This window comes from Microtus oregoni, unplaced genomic scaffold, assembly GCF_018167655.1.
Source record: "Microtus oregoni isolate MIOR12 unplaced genomic scaffold, Mior012 000016F_ref0000370, whole genome shotgun sequence".
NCBI lineage: Eukaryota > Metazoa > Chordata > Mammalia > Rodentia > Cricetidae > Microtus > Microtus oregoni.
The window spans coordinates 350,007-372,273 of record NW_024543075.1 but is presented as its reverse complement, the minus strand read 5'-3'; the positions used below and the strand labels follow the sequence as shown (position 1 = coordinate 372,273).

General features: G+C 51.6%; 1 protein-coding gene and 1 pseudogene across 1 annotated transcript; one reads left to right on the top strand and one right to left on the bottom strand.

Moving 5' to 3' along the window:
• Positions 1 to 12,093: 12,093 nt before the first annotated feature.
• On the top strand, positions 12,094 to 13,524 carry LOC121457319 (fibroblast growth factor 4). The gene is made up of 3 exons (XM_041665962.1): positions 12,094 to 12,421; positions 12,803 to 12,906; positions 13,348 to 13,524. Exons 1-3 carry the CDS (start codon positions 12,094 to 12,096, stop codon positions 13,522 to 13,524), a joined length of 609 nt encoding a protein of 202 aa, XP_041521896.1.
• Positions 13,525 to 18,263: 4,739 nt separating this feature from the next.
• On the bottom strand, positions 18,264 to 18,569 carry LOC121457610 (annotated as a pseudogene).
• Positions 18,570 to 22,267: the final 3,698 nt, after the last annotated feature.

Sequence of the window (22,267 nt, the reverse complement as noted above, 5' to 3'; positions counted from 1 at the left end):
GATTCCATCATGGTGCCCGAGTGACATCGCAGGGACAACAGATGATGCTCAGACCAAGAGCACATGTGTGGGAGGTCAACATCCAGGCTGAGAACCAAGGGACAAGAAGACAAAATGCAAAGAAGGTGGCAGCCAGTTCAAAGACCCAGGCAGGGCCTGGCCAGGGTCTCAGCACTTTGTCCCCAGTGTGGTCAGGCTAGAGGCCACAGCTTGGTCCCCACAAGCTGCCTGGGTGGCTGATGACTGACCTGCTCTTGCTGCCTCCCTGATCCCTGCAGAGCAAAGGAGCGTAAACACCAACAGGGTTTGCCTTTCGAGCCCCAGAGCCCCCACCCCAGAGGGTCTGCAGGATTCTGGGTGACACGCTGGGTAGGAGAAGAAAGTACATGTCTGTTTGTTTGTTTGTTTGTTTCGAGACAGGGTTTCACTGGCATCCTAGGCTGGCCATGAACTCACAGTGATCCTTCTGCCTCAGTTTTGTGAGGCTGAGATTGCAGATGTAAGCCTGGTTGGCCTTCCTGTGCCAGCAACACATATTATTGGCTGACATGGTGTTAGTGTAGTTTGCCTGTACCCAGTCTCAGTGTGCCTTGTTCACTTTCAACAACTCCTCTATAATCTGTTAGAGGCGGGCAAAGCCCAGCGTGGAGGCACACACAGTTTTCATCTGAACACGCTGGAGGTGGAGGCACAAGGATCAGGTCAACGCCATCCTGCCTGGGCTACTTGAGACTCTGTCTTTAAATTGAAAAGCTGGGCTAGGGAGGTGCTGGAGAGAGGCTCCGTGGTTAAAAGGGCCAAGAGTTCCTAGCACCAAGGTTAAACAGCTCAGTGACCTGTAACTCCAGATCCAGGGAATCCAACACCTTCTGGCCTGTGCAGGCAGCTGAACACAAGTGCACATGTACACATACACCCACACAAATGCACACACATAGACTATAAATAAAAATAATAAAATAATTTTTTAAAATTAAATAAATAGCGGAGCAGCCAACTTTTGCTGAATGGCTAAGGGAACGTTGAGTCAAATGTTCCCCAAATTCTTGGCCTGATACCATAGCAGGCCCAAGACACAAAAGACAATGATCTCAGGCCTCCTCGTGGGTAGGTGGCTGTCCCAACCCACTGACATCCTGGGGGCCTTTTGGAGGTTCACAGAGCTCAAGCAGGGCTCCAAGAGCTCATGCTTGCCCTAGATCAGTCACACATGTGTGGACAGATCATGAAAGGGCCAGAATATAAGGAAGAGAGCATCATGGACCATGCCACTATCTTCACTAAAGGAGGCAGCCTAGGGGACAGATGGGCAGTGTCCAGGACCAGGTCAGCAGTGATTGACATTTTAGCAAATTCTACAGCCTTAGTTGGAGTGATGGTGCCTTGGGGGAGCCTGGCTTGCTCTTTCTAGGACTCCCTGATCTCAGGGGGTCCTTGTCCATCTCTGAACAAGACATATTTGTTCACAGAACTACGCAAGGGACCCACACAAGTCATCAACTTGTAGGCCAGAGACAAGTCTCCTTATATACTGGACACCTCCTCCAGCTGTCCCCCCATGCTTTCCCAAGGACACAGGAGCATCTGTATGGCCAAGCCTCCTCTGAGAGCTATCAGGGCCAGCAAGGCTTTATTTTGGTTTGCAAAGGTTTTGCTGTTAGGATTTCCTTGAGTGGCTCAGAGCTCCAGATGCCAGGTCTGTATTTAACTCAAATGAGCGGCTGAGAAGCCATCCGGCCTGGGCAACCTGGTTCCCGGGGGGTGACCCCTGTGCTCGGAGCAGCTATTTTAAAGGAGGCTGCCATTTGGTCTTTGCCAAAATAGTTGAAAGAAGACCCCAAAATAGCAGCCGGGTCTGCCCTGGCTTAGACGGCATCGCATGCAGGCTTAGAACAGGCGTGTGGCCTATCAGCAAGCAGGCGGCAGAGGCTGCTTGTCACCCAGGCCAGGGGCCCAGGAATGGCCTTTGGACTGCCTCATGGGGCCAGGGTCCCTAGCTCTGCAGGCTGACATCAGGGAGGAGGAAGCTGAGGAGGGCTGGCCAGGTCCTGAGAATCCAAGGAACTGGCCTCAAAGCAGTGATTGGGCCAGGGGTCCTTAGCAGTCCCAGGCTTCAGGGGACCTAGGTGGTTCCCCTTCTTTCTAAATTATGGTGAAATGAGAATGTAACTCCTTCCCTGAGGAGGACAGAGGGGTCAGGGTCTCACTCAAGGTGTGCGACAGAGTGTCTGTCACCTAGCAAGGCCCCTTGGTTCCAGTGAAGGCAGGACTGTGGGTACCCAGGACCTGGGGAGAGCTAGTGTCAAGAAGCCAGGTTCTGAAATTTTTTTCTAAAAAAAAAAAAGTTGTCTCTGTTTCTGTCAGACAGGATCTCACAGTGTAGACCAAGCTGGCCTGCAACCACAGAGGTCCTCCTGGCTCAGTCGCCTGGGTGCTGGAATTAAAGGTATAGGCCACTGCATCAAGTTAGATATTTAAAAAAAAAAAAAACAAAACCTATATGTGTGCGCATGTGTGAGTGGAGGTGCCCTCGGAGTCCAGAAGAGATAGCTGGAGTCCCTGGAGCTGCAGCCACTGTCAGTGGTAAGCGGACAGAGAGAATGACAGTTGTGAGCTGTCATCTAGTGTAGGTGCTGGGACCCTGACCTGGATTCTGCAAGAGCCTTAGAACAGTTAACTACAGCCCTGTGTCTGTAGCTCTCCAGAGGTAACTACAGACCTATCATCTCTGTAGCTCTCCAGAGGGACTTCTCCAGAACATGTGTGGCTCAGTAAGGCCCCACTTTGCCAAATTTACTCAAATCCTGCCTCCAAGATACCAGACTGGCCCTGCTACTCACAGGTGTTCCCTCCCACTGAGCTTCGCTCCCTCCTGTTGAAGAGGCAAGTCACTGCCCACCGACGGCTATGAGGAGGGTGAATGAGAAGATGGGGTTCCCATCAGTGAGCCAGCAGAGACACTCTGCCCTGTATGGTAGAGTCATGTGGGATGGTCTGCCATGTGGCTCCTGTCAGTGAGGCAATCTCCCCTGTTTATCCAGAGAGTCTCCGAGCTAGCTGGCAGATCACCAGGTAAACTGAGACCCTGGAGGAGCAGGTATCAGGCAACCCTCCTCCCATAGCCTGTGAACATACTTGGCCTTTGGGGCTGCTCCTGGGACTAGGTACAAGAGGCAAAAGTAGGGGGACAGGCAGGTGACCTAGAGCCACTCGAAGTCCCCCCCACAGAACACTCAGCCCTGTCCCAGAAGAGCTCTTGTGAACTTTGCACCCAACCCTGCCCCCAAAGTGCTCTCACAGACCTGTTGTGGTCCCCCGGGGATGAGCCTGACCCAAGGGCAGACCAGTCTTTCCCCACAGGCTGAGGTGGAGTGAAGCCAGGAAAGGAAGGTTCCCAGGCCCCACCTGCAGTCAGCTGAGCTCGGCCCACACCTCCTACTGTCAGGAGAGGGAACAGGTACGCACCCTGAGGGGCTCTGGAGAGAATGGCTAAAGGCCTAGGAGTTCCCCTTTCTCCACATTCCCTTTCTCAGCTACTTTCTTCCAATTAACAAAAGAAAGGTTGACCTGAGCTCAGGTGCAAAGGCCCTGGGGCACCAAACAGTAGGACAAGGAGGACCCTCCCAGTTCACTCAGACCCAAGGTAGCCCTGGATAGTAACTGTGGCTTTGGAGAGCACCACTAATATCTTGGGGAAACAGAGGATCAGAGCCTGCTAGGGTCTTTTTTTTTCCTTCCAATGACTAGATCTTCCAAACGTACACCATGGCAGACCGGAGAGCCCTGAGAACCAGTGAGAAGCGGTGCAGCCCCCGGGCCCATCCCTGCTGAGTGCAGCCAGAAGAGCAGGGAGTCAGTTTGGACCAGCTTCTGTGCAGCTTCCAGTCGGCAGACACCCTAATACAGAACCCACAGACACAGCCCAGAAAGGACTGTATTGAAAGAGGGCCATCAGCCACCTCCTTCCCTCTACTCCGGTCCAGGAGGGCGCAGGGAGGAGTGGCAGATACAGTTTGCTTATGGGTCCCACACAAGAGTGTGTGTGCACACAGTCCAGGGGGAAGAAAGGCAAAACCAGGAACTTTGCCACCTGGGGGAGGGAGGGAGCCTTTGAGCTGTTAACAAAGCAAAAGAGGCTCAAGTCCCTGCACAGGGGAAATTAGTTAATTGAGGAGCAAAGGGCCGGTGGAGCTCTTCCCTAATACCACACCCAGCACCACAAAAACAGGCGTGGTAGCTAGTACCTACGGGCAGAGCTCTCCAGAGTTCAAGGCCAGCCTGGTCCAGAGTGAGATTCGATAGATGGATAGATGGATAGATAGATAGATAGATAGATAGATAGATAGATAGATAGATAGATAATAGGGTTAGTGAGGTGGCTCAGCCAGTAAACACACTCTCTACCAAGTCTGGTGACCTGAGTTTGATTCCTTAAACCCATATGGCAGAAGGCAAGAACTGACCCCCAAAGCTGACCTCTGATCTCCACAGTTCCACATAAGCACTGTGGTGTGTATTTGTGTGTGTGTGTGTTTGTGTGTGTGTGTGTGTGTGTGTGTGTGTGTGTGAGAGAGAGAGAGAGAGAGAGAGAGAGAGAGAGAGAGACTAAAAAGTTCTGAAGAAACAAGCTCGGTGGCTTGCGCCTTTAATCCCAGCACTAGGGAGGCAGAGACGGTGAGTCTCTGTGAGTTCAAGGCCAGTCTGGTCTACAGAGTGAGATCCAGGACAACCAGAGCTACTCAGTGAGACTCTGTCTCAAACAAACAAAAAAAACAACGTTCTAGAGAGGGTAGCTCAATGGTTAAAAGCACTTACTGCTCTTACAAAGGACCTGGATTCAATTTCAAGCACCCACATAGTGGCTCTCAACTGTCTGTAACTCTAGTCCCAGTGAATCCCTCTTGTGGCCTAAAAGAGCACTGCACACATATGATGCGCATACAGGTAACAGCTGCACAGATACAATGCTACTGCTGTCTGCTCAGCCTCTCAATGTTCCAAAAATCACTGCATTGAATTCTATCTCTACAGTTGGATGAGTCATGAAAGTTATGGAAGAATTGTCTTTCACAGTTTCAGTGTTTGAGGTGTATAAGGTTATGGAGTGTATAATAATTGACAATAAAATTTGAATTTCAGCTTTAAAAGGTACAAGGGATGCTTGGTATGGTAGGAGGCTGAGGCAGGAGAATTACTGCAAATTCTAGGACAGTTTGAACTACAACATAAGATTCTGAATCAAAGAAAGGAAGGAAGGACAGGAGGGAGAAAAGCCCACTGAGTCACACATGTAAGGTCTCTATTTGATGGGGACCAACCTGTCTCATGACAGATTTCCTAAAACTCTACCAGGAAACATCATTAGCATTCCAACTTCACAGTAAACTTATGGGGCTCAGAGATGGTAAGTGACTCCCCCAAATCCACACAGCCCATCAGGGAAGGAACAGGCATTGGGGCCCAGTTTGTCTGCTCAGAGTCTCTGCCAGATTTAGAAGATCATCGTTTCTTGCCCTGGAACCTGTGAATGTTCTAGGCTGGGGAATGGAGTCTTGCCAGGCAGGGAAATGGAAAGATTTTTTTCCCTGCCCTTTTTCCTTCTCCCTTTGGGGAAGAGAAAGGCAAAAGAGCCTTTTGGGGCAGGATGTCACTCCCAACAAGAGCCCTGTCTAGACCCTTCCTTGAGCTCAGTCTACCCTATCCATGGCTGGGGGCGGGGCACACAGAGGCCAAGTCTGACCTTTAAAATGACCTTTTACCATCTCTGTGGTAATTCCTCTGAGGTCTCCCAAGGCTGTGAGCAGAAGAGTGGGTGGGTTCTCTCTTAGCCTCACCCCCCCACAACACACACAAGCCTAGACTCCTTCTTCCCCCATCCTGTGTCCACACCAGGAGCGGACTCTTTGGGTCTCCAGGAGAAACCAAGCCTTGATTGTTAAGAGAGGGGAGTCACCCCCTACTCAGCTGCCCTCAGCCTTCCTAGTGTAGTCCCTCTGCTCACTGAGACTCAGTTGGGTACCTGAGGCCTGGAAAACTTCCAGACACATTCATGGGGTAAATGGAGACCAGGAATCCAAGAGACAAATCTCCTTTGGAAAGACCCCCCTCCACTCCTCCCAGACCTCCCCCACGATCCCCACTTCTGCCCTGGCACCCCCCCACACACACACCTGGAGCATCTACTTTCTGAAGGCCACTCTTTCTCAGTCCTGGGTCTTTCTGAGGTGTCCCTTCCCCGGGACTGTCAAAGACTTGTCCCACCTAAGGGAGTGGACGGTGGGCAGAAGATCTTGGCTTTCTCCTGGGGGTGGGGGATGGTGGGGAAGGGTGTCCCTCTCTCAAGTCTCTGGCTTTCGTGTCTTTGATTTGCTAAGGGATAGGGAGACTGGGTGTCACATCTGTGGGCTCCCAGTGGGCAGGTGGCTCCTGGTGATCGTTCACCTCACGAAACCTGACCCCTACTCAGGCCTGCACAGTTTGAGTTCCTAATATTCATGTAGCAAACATGATTCAGATCATTAGCGCAGAAGGAGAAACTGAACAAGGACAGAATGGCCTGGAGCCTGCCTTAGGCACCCCAGGGCAGAATTAAATCTTCTGCTGTCACTAACTGTCTCTGTAACCTTGAGCCAGCTGCCCAGTGCTGTACACTGCAGTGAACAATTGCCGCAGAGACAATAAGATGACGTCTGACAGGGTTTGGTCACGCAAAGGCAGTGGTCAGCCTGGCTAAGCCACTCACCCCTAACTCAATGAACTTACCCAGCGAAGAGGGCTTCAGAGCGCCCGTCACCTGGTCCTCAGTCAGTGGGGAAGGTGCAACACAGAAGGCAGATCAGAACCCAGAGGGTCAGACAGCCAGGTAATCGTGGCTAGCCAGCAAGGCAGCAGGCCAGGGCAGGTGAGAAGACGGGGGTCACGTGGCCCAGACACCACACACAGGCAAGGTAGTAGTGTGTCTGCATCTCTGGTATCCCGTCCTTTCTAGAACCGAGCACAGATGGACCCATGTAGACCTCCGAGAAGTCTCCAGAGTGGCAGGTTCAACATCACTATCTGACAGATAAAGAAACTGAGGCCTTCTTTTGGATACCACCCACTTCTCACATGGGGAGGATCCCCACACTTGCTCCTGAGAGACTCTGCTTTACTGAGCTGCAACTCTAGGAGCTGCTGTAGTCTATCTCCAGACCTGATGGGACTAGCTCCAGGGCAAAAAAAGAGCAGAGAAACATAGGGCAATTTCTGAACACAAGACCTCCATAAGCAACAGGTGGCAATGGAGCACACCTTAAATTTCCAGGACAGGAAGGACTACATAAAGAAAGAAACACACACACACTAATAAATAAGTAAATCACTAGGTAAATTTAAGACTGGGTCTCACTGTGTACCCCCTGCTGACCTGGAACTCCCTGCGTAGACCAGGGAAGTCTCAAACTCAGAGTTCCACCTGTCTCTGCCTCTTAAGTGCTGGAATTAAAGATGTGTGCCACCAGGCCTGGAATAATTAAAAAAAAAAAAAAAAAAACTGAAACAGGGACTGGGGAGGCAGCTCAGTGGTTAAGAGAACTTAGTGCTCTTGCAGAGGACTGGGGTTCAGTTCCTAGCACCCACGTGGCAGCTCACAACTCTCTGTAGCTCCGGTTCCAGGGGATCTGATTTCCTCTTCTGGCCTTCACGGATTGTGCATGCATGTAGCACACATACATAAGACATACATATAAGCAAAATACATATATATATATAAAATAAAAATTTAAAAAAATCTTTTTTAAAAATCTGAAATGGAGCCGGGCGGTGGTGGCGCACGCCTTTAATCCCAGCACTCGGGAGGCAGAGGCAGGCGGATCTCTGTGAGTTCGAGACCAGCCTGGTCTACAAGAGCTAGTTCCAGGACAGGCTCCAAAACCACAGAGAAACCCTGTCTCGAAAAACCAAAAAAAAAAAAAATCTGAAATGGACTGAGGCTGTTGCTCAGAAGCAGGGTATTGGCCTCACAGTATGCCATCGTGGGCTCAATCCCCCGTATTGCTAAGGATAGTGCCTGAAAAGGACAACAGCGCCCCTAAAACGTCAGTGTAGAATTACCATGTAACCCAGCAATCCAGGGAAGGGCTGGGGTCAGATAAGCGTGTGCCCTTTGGGGGGGGGGGGTAGTGGTACAGTATATCATAGCAGCCCCAGGATAGAAGCCCAAGGGTCCACAGACAGACAAGGAGGGGGAGACAAAACACGGTCCCTTAGCGATGGAATATTATTTAGTCTTCAAAAGGAAGGGAATCCAGGCAGGACTGCAGCTGTACCTGCTGAATACATTGAATAAATTCCAAGCGGTGAGCCAGGCCCGGCACAAAGGGCCCCACGCAGCTAGGCTGATGGCTTGTCCCTAGAGTCTATGCTCCACAGGATGTGGGCTCAAGGGGGGGGGGGGGAGGATGAGTCAGCATTTAAGGGGACATAGTTTCAGTCTGGGGAGCTGGATGGTGGGGAGGCAGCCCAGCAGTGAGAGTCGCTTCTCTCCTTCTACCACGCGGATTCCTGGATTTGAAGTTAGGCAGTCAGGCCCAGGGTCGTGCACTGTGTCTTTATCTGGAGAGCAATCCTCTTTTTAAAGACAGAGTCTCCCTGTGTAGCCTTGGCTAGCCTGAAACTTTAAGACTGGCCTCACAGAGATCCTCCTGCTTCTGCCCGCTGAGTTCTGGGATTAAAGGCGTGTGCCACCAAGCTCAGCCAATTTTATGTTTTTTTGTTTTGTTTTGTTTTTAAGGAAAATATTAGCCGACCTCCTCCTTACTCTGGAGGCCTGTAAGTGTCACCTTCTTGGAGGCTGGGCAGACCCACCTGCCAGGTCTCCCCCACCCCCTACCTGTCTGCATAAAGGGATTGCTGAGGCCAGAAGATGGATTTAAATCGGGAAGCCTTGCTGTGATTTGTAAAGCTTACCCTGGGCCCTTGAGGAGAGCCTCCTCCCCCCACTCGGGCCTAGAACCCAATTTTCATGCATTCTTATTCTTATGACGATGAAGCTGCTGAACTCTTAACAGCTAAACTGGCTGCTAGGTGAAGTGCTGCTCCCAGGGAGAAGTGGCTATTCAAGGGACTGACACAGGGACTTTTGAAAACACAGGTCATGCAAGGTCACATTCTGAGGGTCGTTGGTCTGGGCCTTGACCGCGTGCTTCAGTGCTGAGCCTTGTCCCACCCGCTCACCCATTCGCCTCCACTCACAGCCTACTGCAGTGTGATTTGTGTGTAGACTTTCAACGGGGCCTTGGTTCTTTCTCTGAGACCAGCACGTGCTGTCAGCCCGGTCCTATGGGAGTCACCCCAGCCCAGACTTTGCTCAGCCTCTTCTCAAAGGACCCCCTTCTGCCTCTGCTAGGACCCCATAGCAAGCGTTGGTCCTCAACCCTCTTTGTAGCTGAGGATGACCTTGAACTTCTGGTTTCCTGCTTCAATCTCCCTAGAGGTGGGATTGTAGGTGAGCACCATCACGCCTTGCCTGGGGTCGGTCAGTGCTGGAATCTGGGGCTTCACGCATGGCAGATAGACATGCTACCAAATGAGTCACATCCACAGCCCACAGCTTCAGCTCATTTTGTAGACTGGGAGCAATCTGTAAGTGAAAGGTCACTTGTGACCAACAGGCTAGAGGCAGGACTTGAACCCAGAGTTGATGGCTTCAAGATCTTCCTATGTCCCAAATTTGTGATAGACTAGACATTCAGAGTTGTGGCAGGGCAGAAAAGCTCAGGGCCTGAACTCATCTAAGCTAAAGTCACCTGACTCCATTCTGTCTGCCCCAGGTACTTAGAAGCTTTAGCACTGAGCCCAGCATTTACTAGAAGAGTTGCTCCAGTCCTGCCTTAGCCAGTAGTTACTGATCCACAAGCACCATTGAACACCTACTATGTCTCAAGTTCCGGAGACAGGCCCAGACTGGTCACACCATGATGGTGACAGTATCAAAGGACAGGGACACATAATAAATGAAGACTTTTGTAGTGATTGTTTTTTTCCCTTTGAGAATTCTGTAGCTCAGGCTAGATTGGAACTCACAATATAACCAGGCTGGCTTCAGACTCAGAGATGCACCTGCCTCTGCTTTCTGAGTGCTAGGATTAAAGGTGTAGACCGCCAAGCCTGACCCCAGTAAGACTCTTAAGAGCTGAGAATTGGCAGCAAATGGAATGAGTAGAGGCACACAGGCATCCTGGAGGATGCTACCCTAGGGCAGGTAAGCAGGAGGAGTAGAGGCACACAGGCATCCTGGAGGATGCTACCCTAGGGTAGGTAAGCAGGAGTCATGGCCAGAAGATCTCTGGATCTTCCTTCTAGGGAAAGGGAGGGAAGCTGGACAAGTATAACATCGGGGTACGATGACAGGCTGGGCTCAGTCCATGGGGCTCTTACCTTTACCCATGCTTCCATATTCTCCCTGACACTAATGAACATGGAGGGTGAGGGGCCTGCAGCAGTTACTGTAGGTTTTGGAGCCACAGGCAGACATAAGCACCAGACCCCAGGGCAGTTGGATGATAGTGTCCAATCCTAGCCCCCCCCCCCACTTGTCTCTGCTATTAAGAGCACCCAGAAAGTGAGGTAGCCAGGGACTCCTCCTGCAGTGTCACAGAGTCATGGATGCATCTCCAGATTGAGGTGGGGGTAGGGAACCTGCTCACCACCAGCAGCAGCCTTAGTACAGGGCAACGACCTAGGTCTGATCAGAGAGCACCCAGGAGTGCTCAGACCAAGGCCAGCAAGGAAATTAGGGACCTGTAGGTGGGAAGAGATGTGTGTGGGGCGGGAGCCCGAAAGGCCAGCAGCAGCTCTACAGGCCACTGGAGGCCCCAGAGATCCCAGGCTGCCAAGTGCATCAAGATGCCTCATCAAGGGATTTGGAGACACGGTGTAACCCCCCACTAAAGACTAGGTAGTCTCAGGACCTGGCTCCACTCCCTTTGGCGTTCTGAATAAGGTCCAGGAAAGATTGGTGCAAGCCCAGGGACCGAGGGTAGGAGGAAACCACTGCCCCCTGAGAAGGCTCTGGTGGCAATCACTGCTGTGAGGTCAGGGGTGTAGCAGGCTCTGAGCCCCCGGCTTTGCAGCCTGGTCACCTGCTGGCTCCAGGCTCCTCAGCTACCACAGAACACAGAACAGGGATATTCACACCTAGGTGCGCATTACCAGAGCTCTGCCCAGTAAGCCCCATCAAGCCATAATGGCCACAGCGGGGGTGGGGAGGGGTACTGGTGGGGGAAGGGACCCTTCCAGAGCCCTTCAGGGTTGGCGTGCTACCGGGTTGGGAAAGTCTGGCCTCCACACCCGAAAATCCTTGTTTTGGAATTGGAGGGAGGGAACTGATGACTCCAAGAGTCCAATGTCCCGCCAGTTGTCATTCTGTCCTTGCCTGAGGTGCCTGGGAGGGGAGCACAAGTCTGGGCTATCCCCGGATGTCCTTAACTCGATTTCACTTCGAAGCGCCCACTCCGTGGTTGCTGCTCGGGCTTCGACCCTCTACTTGGCAGACCTGGAAACTTCCAAGGTTCTGGGACCATCCTAGACTTGGTTCCCCACCGATCGTGCCGCCCTGGGAGTTTACCCCGATAGCTAAAATACAGTGTGGCCAGGCTACTTCCCACCCTCAGTCCAGGTCAATCCTTGGCGCACCAGAAAGGATCCAGATTCTGGCGGGTCCCCAAAGGTCCTCGCGCAAGGAGGAAGGACGAGAGATGCCCCGTGGAGCAAAGAGCCGAGGGGCGGGACTAACAGGTTCGAGTGCTGGGCGGAGCCAAAAGCTAGGGGCTGGGGTCTCTCCAGGTGACAGTAGGCACCACCCGGTCCGCGCCTCCTCCCTCGGCGGTGATTGGCAGGCGGCCTGCGCCCCGGCTCCCAGTCGACCGACGCCCCGCGGGCCAGCGAGTAGGAGGGGGCGCCGGCTATATATACCGCTGCTCGGCGGGGCTGGGCGCGCGGGGGACTGTCCCGCCACCGTTGCAGGCCCGTTTGTTCCCATAGCCTCGACCGTCGCGCAGCATTCGCCGGACTCACGGCCCGTCTCTCGAGCGCACGCACGGCCCGCGGGCCGGGATGGCTAAGCGCGGGCCGGCCACGGGCACACTGCTGCCCAGGGTCCTGTTGGCCCTACTGGTGGCCCTGGTGGGTCGAGGGGCCGCCGCACCCAACGGCACGCGGCCAGTTGAACTGGGGCGCGGCTGGGATGGCCTGGTGGCCCGCTCGCTGGCGCGCCTACCGGTGGCCGCGCAACCCCCGCAAGCGGCGGTCCGCAGCGGCGCAGGGGACTACCTGCTGGGCCTCAAAAGACTGCGGCGGCTCTACTGCAACGTGGGCATCGGATTCCACCTGCAGGTGCTGCCCGACGGCCGCATCGGCGGCGTGCACGCAGACACCGGCGACAGTAAGTGCGGGACGTGCTGGGAGGGTAAGGACCCGAGCAGCAGACCCGGGAACTGTGCCGGCTCAAGCTCCGTCCCTTAGGACCCGAGGACCAGGAGCGCAACAGCCGGCCGGGCCCCGCCTCCCGCCTTCGGAAGCCTGGGCTCCCAGGGCCGCGAATTCCAGCGCCTTCGTCCGTTCGCACCCACGGGAGCCCGGGACAAGTGCCCAGACTGAGGCCAGGCTTGGGGGCTACCAGCTCTTAATTTTTGCGCTAGGGACCCCGAGTTTTTCACCTCCACTCACCCCAGCATCGAGGTCTCCAGAGGTTCACAGGTGGACGGTCTGTGTGGGCCCAGGGTCACCTACGCTTTCCTGACTTGCGCCCCCACTCCCACCCTAGGCCTTCTGGAGCTCTCCCCGGTGCAGCGGGGAGTAGTGAGCATCTTCGGAGTGGCCAGCCGGTTCTTCGTGGCCATGAGCAGCAGGGGCAAGCTCTTCGGTGTGGTAAGTACCCGGGGGGTCTGGCTGGGCACCTGCTGGAGACATTGTACAAGGCTAGCAGGATTGTAAAACCCACACCCCACCCACACGCACGCACTTGTGTCTGGTTACTGGGTCTCGAGGTTTTCAGCCAAAATAGCCAGAAGCAGCTTGCATTTCCAGACCAAAGGGACTGCCCCACCCTATTTCTGCGGGCCGTACGTGGGTACTTAACGCATCCTAGGAGAGAGGCGGGTCCAACGGAGATGAGTCCCAACAGGCAGAACACGCGCGCGGCAGGAGATACTAGATTGATAGGAACCGGGCAGGTGAGCTGTACTCCGCCTAGCGTGGGCTTAACAACTCCTTGAAGCCTGGGACAGACAGACTTGACACCCTGCCTAGAAAGACCTCTTGGGCTCTGCTGCAACAGGTCCCTGGCTCACCCTGTGTCCTCTTTCGTAGCCTTTCTTTACCGATGAGTGTAAATTCAAAGAGATTCTTCTGCCCAACAATTACAACGCTTACGAATCCTACGCGCACCCCGGCATGTTCATGGCCCTCAGTAAGAACGGGCGGACCAAGAAAGGGAACCGAGTGTCACCTACCATGAAGGTAACCCACTTCCTTCCTAGACTGTGACCCTCCGGAGCCTTGCCTCAGCCTCGGAAGCACACCCCACCCCTCAGGAGGAGCACTTTCTCTCCATGGAGAACTGTTTGCAAAAACAGGTGTAAGATATTTAAATTAATTATTTAAATATGTATATACTGATGCCCAATTATTTATAATTCTGTTTTTTTTTTCATTTTCTGGGTGGGGGGAAATGACCAAAAGAACAAACAAATCCAATGAAGCTTAAGACTTTTTTTGGTGCAGTAGGGACGGGCTTGCTTCAGTATCAAAGCCCAGGGAGTGCTGCTATTTCATGTGTGAGTCTCTTAAAACTCGGTGACATCAGATTCCAAGGGTGTCTGGCCTCTCTGTGTCTGGAAAGGCCTGCCTAGGGCCTCTGAGCCAGTCAGAGGAGGACCCTGCGATCGCTCCTTCCAGTCCGGGAGCATCCTGAAGCAGCCGCTCCCTCAGCTCCCTTTGGTATGAACCCGAACGGATCGGTTTACTCCAGGGACAGAAGTGCGTCCTGGAAGTCCTCCCGCCTCTGTTTTTAGATCTCCATGGCTGATCTTTGAACTCTCTAGCAGTCAATCTTCCTCGACCTACCGGATGGGAGAGACCCTTAAGACAACTTTATAAACTCCTGTTTGCCTTTTTTGGACTGGCCAAACAGGGCACGTGGCTTGTAGCCATTGAACTTTGTCAGTTGCCGGGAAAGGAACTAGGAATGGACAAGGAGGTGCATGTGCCACAACTCAAGACTCTAGGGATGAAATTCTACTTTTTGTGATAGAGGATGACCTGTCAGGATATAACAGAAAGTGGTTTTGCAAACGGAGAAAAACAAGCTTCCCTGAATTTTGGGAGCTTTGTACTGGAACTCCACAATTTGAGAGTGAACTGTCCTTCCCAGCCCTAAGGCGTTCTGCCTGCAGGAGTTCGCATTCGTATTCTGTTCCCATCTACCTCAGAGTTCCTGAGTCCCTGGTGATCAAGCTGGAGACTCTGCCGGCTTCTCTTCCACATGTAGCATCGTGCGCCCTGCTGGACTCTTGTCACGTTCCAGCTATCTTTACCCAATGATTTACTTTTAGTAAGGGGTATTCATGGTGAAAATATGCGCGGCCAGCTGTCGGAGTGCACTATATGGTCACCAAGTCAAGTAACCCTTATATTTTTCTTTATATATTTTACGAATGTAACCCCTGTCGCTGAGACCAAGATGGAAGAGGCAGGGTCGGCGGCATTTAAAAAAAGGGCTGAGGTGAGGGCAAACATTTAATTTTAATGAATGACTCTTTGGAGTTTATACAAAATGACCTTAGCTCACTAGAGCGAATGCCCCAAATGCTTCTCCACAAGACGTTAAGACTTTGCTGGGAGGCTTCTGAGCCACGTCCCAAATTAACTTTATGGGAGGCTACAGACAGCAAGACGGGGAAAATCTGATTGGCATTTTTTTTGTCTTTCACATTCCTTTCAAAAACTCTTTGTTTGAATGCTAATCGGATACTTAAATACTATTCTGTACCACAGCCCAAGAAAGAAGGGGACACGCCCCAAGCTGAGGTGGGAGACTGTCCCAAACTTCCCTTGATGTTTGCTGGCTTACAGGACAATACAGATTATGTGGTTTTGAAAACAGGCCCTAGACTCCAAGAGTGTTGGGGGAAAGGTAGTTGAAGGTCTTTTGTTTTGTTGTTGTTGTTACTGTTTTTTGTTTTTTTATTTAAGACACGGACTCTTAGCCCGTGCTGGCCCTGACTTGCTAGTTACTGCGGATGACCTTGAATTTCTGATCCTCCTGCCCCCACTTCCAAAGTGCTAAAATTACAAGCGCAGGGCCACAGACACTATTAGGTGCTGGGGGCTGAAGTCAGGCACATGCCAGGCCACTCAATCAAAAGTATATCTCCCTCTTTTTTGGAGAGGCGGGGATGAGATGAGGGGTGGAGTCTTATTCTGTAGCCAGGAATGGCTCCTGCTTGAGTCAGCAAGTGTTGAGACTACAGGTGGAAGGCACTTGCCCTGCTCTGATGGGGTTTTTGGCGGCCATATTGCCTCCGACAGGCTGTGGTCCTCCCTAACATCCTGGTCCTTTTCTTCAGCAGCTTCCTTTTCTGTCTGTGTCCAAGAACAAGGCTGTACCTTTGCAATTTTGTTGTGGAATGGGTTTAAGGTTTCTGTATCTGCCCTGGTTACAAAGAGTCGGTCTGTAGTTAATACAGGTGCCGACCCAGAGAGTATGTGCTGTGCACACTGGATCGGAGAGAAGCATTCGATCATGTATAGAGAGCCCCACGGGAGATGGGAATGATTGGCGAAGATATTAAAAATGGCAAACGTGTCTCGCTGTGTCCGCTTCATCTTTTTTCTATTTGCAGCTGAGCAGGATGGGGGCAGGGAGACAGATTTTAGCCAGTTGTGTACACGCTAATGTGGCTTTGAAAACCGGGAAGCAAGGATGTCACAGCTGCCACATCCTAGTGTCCCCCCTCAGTGGGACTCTATTGCTGCCTACCTCGGTCTGTGAAGTCTGCCCACAGCCGTGGTGGGTACATAATCACCAAAGCCAAGTGGGGCCGATTGAGGACAGTCACGGGCGATACCTGTGGGTTTGGCTAGTTCAGTTGACTGTTCTCAGTGAGGAGGTGGGATCAAATTAGAAGCCGGAAAAGATGGCGTCCACTCAAGTACTGAGGTGGTTTACAATACCACACCAGGCTAAAATTTGGTGTTAGTTGTCCTTATACATTTATAACTTGCCTATATCAGGGTGTGTTTACAATTTTGGGTTTGTTTTGCCTTCATTTTTAAGATGGAACTGTAGCCCACAATGGAGTCTGAGGAGGTACTATCCCTAAAGGCTGTGAGGTTGTGGTGTACACCTTTTAATCCCAGCACTCGGGAGACAGGCAGGCAGGTCTGAGTTCAATTCCAGGACTGCCAGAGCTACACATAGAAACCCTGCCAATTAATAAACAAATAAAAAAATAGATAGATAGATAGATAGATAGATAGGGGCTAGAGGACTAACTCAGTGGCTTCAGAGTGCTTGCCTGATATGCACGAAGGCTTTGCCTAGGGTCCCCAGCATCTCTTGAGTAGGTTGTGGTGCACAGCTGTAATCCCAACACTGAGGTGAAAACAGAAGGATCCTAATTTCAAGGCGATCTTCCACTCCACTGTGAGTTTGGGGCCAGCCTGGGCTATGTGAGAGCCCATCTCAATAACAGTAGTACTAGTGGTAGTAATAATAAATGACAAAGATGGGCTCACCTATGTGACTTGTCCTCATACAAAGGAGGCCAGGCACAGGGCAAATTCCAGAGAAACACCTCAAGCAGAAAGGTGTGGACCTGCCCTACTCTGGAGGGTCCACCTGACCCATTCAGACTCCCAGCTGCCAGGCTGACTCCACATTAGAGCTCCATTAGAGCACCCCAGGAGAATGATGGTGAAGGTGTTATTCACACAGTCAAAAGCAACTGGAATCTTGAGCGGACCCTGTCCTGGCTCCTGGGGTCCTCGGCAAGGCTGTTCCAGTCAAGCAAGATGACTTGGGTTGCCAATGGCAGCCCATCGTTGACCTACTGGTGCTTTTGGATTGGCGACCTCCAGCACAGGGATAATGGGAGTGGGGTCAAGGCCCATTAAAAAGAAAGGAAAGAACAGTATGGCTTGCGTGGAAGGCACTGAGTAAGCTGTGGTCTTTGCTCTGCTTTGGTCTTGAGGTTTTCCTTGTATTTGTTGTACATGGGCTTCAGTGTAGGACTTGGGCACGGAGAGAACAATTTAGAAAAGTCAGTCTGCCTGGCGGTGGTGGCGCACACCTTTAATCCCAGCACTCAGGGGGCGGATCTTTGTGAGTTCAAGGCCAGCCTGGTCTACAAAGCAAGTTCCAGGCCAGGGTGACAGAAAAACTCTTTCTCGAAAAACCGGAAATAAAAAATCAGTTCTTGGTCAGGCATAGTGATGATACCTTCAATCCCAGTGCACAGAGGCAGGGATCTCTGAGTTCTAGGACAACTAAGTGAGATCCTGTTTTGTTTGTTTAAGATTAGTTCTTAGGGGCTGGCGAGATGGCTCAGAGGTTAAGAGCACTGCCTGCTCTTCCAAAGGTCCTGAGTTCAATTCCCGGCAACCATCTGTAATGAGGTCTGGTGCCCTCTTCAGGCCTGCGGGCATACACGCAGACAGAATATTGTATACACAATAAGTAAATAAATAAATATTTAGCCAGGCAGTGGTGGTGCATGCCTTTAATCCCAGCACTCGGGAGGCAGAGGCAGGTGGATCTCTGTGAGTTCGAGACCAGCCTGGTCTACAAGAGCTAGTTCCAGGACAGGCTCCAAAACCACAGAGAAACCCTGTCTCGAAAAACCAAAAAAAAAAGATTAGTTCTTAGCTGGGCAATGGTTTTGCACACCTCTAATCCTCGTACTTAAGAGGCAGAGGCAGGTAGATACACGGGAGTGAATTCCAGGACATTCGGGGATACACAGAGAAACCTTGTCTTGAAAAACCAAAACCAGGGCTAGAGAGATGGCTCAAAGGTTAAGAGCACTGCTTGCTCTTCCAAAGGTCTTGAGTTCAATTTCAGGCTCACAACCATCTGTAATGAGATCTGGTTCCCTCTTCTGGCCTGCAAGCAGGCAAATCACTGTATAGTTAATGAATAGGTAAATTTTTTTTACGTAAATTAACCCATTTATTTAGTTGGCTGTGCACTATTGAGTAGGCTTGGGTCTCAAACAGTAGCACTTCTACTGGTCTTTCAGTTCCTTCAGTCTTCTGATGGCAGACTTCACTGTGACAGCAGAAGTCATGTTGTAGGTCCAGGCCCTGCCAGCCACCGTTTTCATGCAGGAACCACAGTGTCAGATGCCAAGACGGCTCGTCTTGGTCTTGCCACAGAAGGAGCACGTGTACTTGGCGTGCTGGCTGATTTCAGTTTTCTTCACCATTTTCCAGAGGGAGGCACCATAGCGGGTATCAAATTTCCCGACAATCCCGACCTTCTCGGTGCATTTAGCCCTGTCGCCGGAACCTAAGCCAAGCACGGAGAGCATAAATAAATCTTTTAAAAAAAAGTTCTTACCTTCAAGTCGTTAGGTTTGGTAGTTCCTTATGCACTGGGCCATTTCACTGGCCCAGGTTTTAGGGCTTTTGGGTTGTTTTTGAGTTCGCTCGTCATTGTTTTGTTTGAGATAGAATCTCACTGTGTAGACCAGGCTGGCTGGCCTTGAACTCCCAGAGATCTGCCTGCCTCTGTTTCCTGAATGCTAGGATTAAAGACCAGCACCACCAAGCCTGACAATCTTTGGTGTTTAATTGGAGAGCTCGCACAGTCCCCACTACCACAGGTTATGAGGTCCAGCTTCTCACACTCGGGGAAACTTCGCAGTTCAGCACAACTGGAGTGTCGTGGGTGGTGAGCCTGGAGCTCCCCCCACTCCCTTTCTTCAGGAAAACCTTCAAGTGTTAAAGAGTCACTCTGACCAAATAGAGACTTTTCTTCTGGTGACAATGGCTATGAGGGAAGTCAGTTGGCACACTGGGCTGTGGCCCACCTGAAGCTGTCTTGAGTGAGTGCGTGGTGCTACCCAGTCAGGGTTCCACATGAGCTAGACTGGTACTGCTACAATGGCACTCTAGTGACGGGCAGGGAGACACACCACAGGGTGCCATCAGCCAAGGCTGTTTCCACCCTCACCTCCCTGAGTGCAGTGGCCTCCATCCCTAGGGGAGTTTGCAAAGCAGGTGACTCCGGAGGGAGATGGCACCTGACAGGTGGCCTCATTCCTTTATTTAAGGACTGGTCATAGCATGTAAAACAGTCAGAGGTTGGACAGCTGGCCAAGCCCAGAGTAGCCCTTTCTGAACAGCCTGCATGTATGCACCCCGGGTTTGCTGGGTGGATGCTGGAGTCCTGGGTAGGACAGAGACAGACACAGCTCTGTCAGCTGTCCCCTCTGCTCTCTTCTCACTGAGAGGCATCTGTGCCCCTCCATTTCATGTCAGCATGAGCAGAAATGTCTCTGTGACTGAGGCAGGCCACCTTCAGTGTTCTGAGCCACTACAGGGTTGGACACCCAAGGTCCTGCGTCTTTTGTCCCAGAAGGAAGTAGAGGCTCGCTTAGCAGGCCCTGGAGGTGAATGCTCTGCTAAGAGCCCTCATTGAGCCTGACCATTAAATAATGACAGCCCGGTTTACACTCAGGCCCTGTCTTAAAAAACAAACAAACCAGAAACCAGCAGTGGGGAAGTAGAGGTAGGAGACTTGTTAGGTGTGGTGGGGAACAGGTGCTACAGGCAGGAACCTCAGGAGTTCAAGGTCATCCAGGGCTGCACAGTAAGTTTAAGGTTAACCTGGGTTGTGTGAAACTTTATATCAAAGACCAAAAATCAAAAATTAAAACAGGAACTTTTGGAAGTGCTCTTTCATGGGAGTCTTTCTGACTTGGGCTCCTGGTTAGCTGTCCTATGTTATTGATGGTTCTGGGGACAAGCAGAGTTTGCAAGGTTTGCTGGCCCTGAGTCTTCTGGCAGAAGCAGAATCAGCCTCTGTCCTGAGTGCACTCCCACAGTAAAAAGGGACAAAGTGAGCCCTCAGTCACTGGGGGTCCTCAGATGGCTACCAGCTCCTGCTGGACCCTGAGGGCAAGGAAGGACTGCAGATGGGCACCCATTACTCCCCAGGCTCTGGAACTGGCAGAGGGAAGCCACTTATACATAGCCCAGTTTTGCAAAGTTCCTTTTTCCTGGGGAAAGTGGAAGGAGGGCACTTGGGCCCTTCCTCCTCCTATGGGTCCCCTGGCCTTCCTAGACAATATGGGCTTTCCATTGTCCCAAAGTCTATGCTCTTCACCCTGCTGGACATGGCCGGGGGAAGACAGAGTTCCAATAGCCTGGAACATTTTCCATTGGCCCAAGAGACTTCATCTGCCTGGGGAAAGCCAATCCTAGTACTGAAGACAAGACAGGACAAAGGAACAGAGATGCCCTCATCAAGACAGGAGTAGAACTCTCATAGCCATTAGCTTTGCAGATCGTGTTCAGTTCTCCCGTTTTGCTTTCTTTGGCAGGGTCTCACTTGTCCCAACAGGCCTTGAGTTCAGAGACCAAGGATGGGCCTGCACCTACACACCTGGCCTTATATTTTCTTATTCCTTGAGTTTGAGTTTGTCCATGGGGCTCACTCTTGTGGATGAGATAGAAATAGAATGTTTTGTTCGTTCATGTGCATCTTTGAAACAGGATCTCACTATGTTGCCCAGGCTGGCCTTCACCTTCTCCTGCCTCAGTGTCCACTTCACCTCCTCATCCTCCTGCCTCAGTGTCCATTTCATCCTCCTGCCTCAGTGTCCACTTCATCCTCCTGCCTCAGTGTCCACTTCACCTCCTCATCCTCCTGCCTCAGTGTCCATTTCATCCTCCTGCCTCAGTGTCCCAGTGCCAGGAAGTAGGAACTTTGAACAGCATTGGATTCCTGTTCTCAAGGAGAAACTGGGCCACCCTACAGAGTGTTGGGGCAGCCATCCTTTCTCTCCTTGGCCAAAGCAGACAGGAGCAAGTCACCCAGCCACTTGTAGAGTAGCTGCTAGGGGAAGAGACTCCCCTGCCTCCTAAGTGGCAGACTCCATCCACAGAGTACCTTCTCTGAGGAACACATCTAGAAACTCCAAATGACAGTGCCGGGGTTATGTGAGCAGTAGAGGGCACACGGGCCAAGACTGTTACCTTGACATCTGAAGATGCTCTTATTTCTATTTTTTTTTCAGTACAAAGGAACCCGTCCTCATTTCATTTCTGTTGACCGAAGGCAGCTTAGGAGACGAAAGGGTTTATTCTGCTTCCAAGTCCAGTCCATGAGAGATGAGAAGTCATGGTACAAGCTTGAAGCCATCACCTCCAACAAAAACGCACAGTGGGGAAAGGCAGCAGGAACCATGGAGGGCTCTGCCTGCCGACTCCTTTTTGGGATCATGTTTGGCTGGCTTTCTTTTATAGCACAGGATCACTAGGCCCTATGGTGCACGCCTTTAATCCCGGCACTGGGGAGTCAGAGGCAGGTAGATCACTGTGAATTCCAGGAAAGCCAGGACTATATAATGAGACTCTCTCCCAAAGACAGAAACAACAAACAAAAATTAGCCAGGCTTCACCTGCCCAGGGAATGGAGCCACCCACTGTAGGCTGGGCCTCCTACATCAATTAACAATCAAGACAACTCCCCACAGACATGGCTATAGGCCCTGATGCTCTGAGCTCTTCCTCAGCAGAGACTCGGGTGACTGTGGGCTATGTCAAATTGACCATTCAAACAGGATCCAACTCAGAGAGAGCCTCTTTCATGCCAGGCTAGCCCCCTGCCACTCACTTAGCTACTATATCCTAGTACTGTTCTTACTTTTTTTTTTTTTTTTTTTTTTGGGATTTTCAAGACAGGGTTTCTCCGTAGCTTTTGGTTCCTGTCCTGGAACTAGCTCTTGTAGACCAGGCTAGCCTCAAACTCACAGAGATCCACCTGCCTCTGCCTCCCGAGTGCTGGGATTAAAGGCGTGTGCCACCACCCCCCAGCTTGTTCTTACGCTTTTAAACCACTAAGTTTTCCTGATCAATTTAGTATTAATTAATTAATTGGCTGACTGGTTGGTCAGTTTTGAGACAGGGTATCACTCTGTTGTGCTGGCTGACCTCTAACTCACTGACTGTGTAGACAGGATGGCTTAGAGCTCACAGAGATTCACCTGCCTCTGCCTCCCGA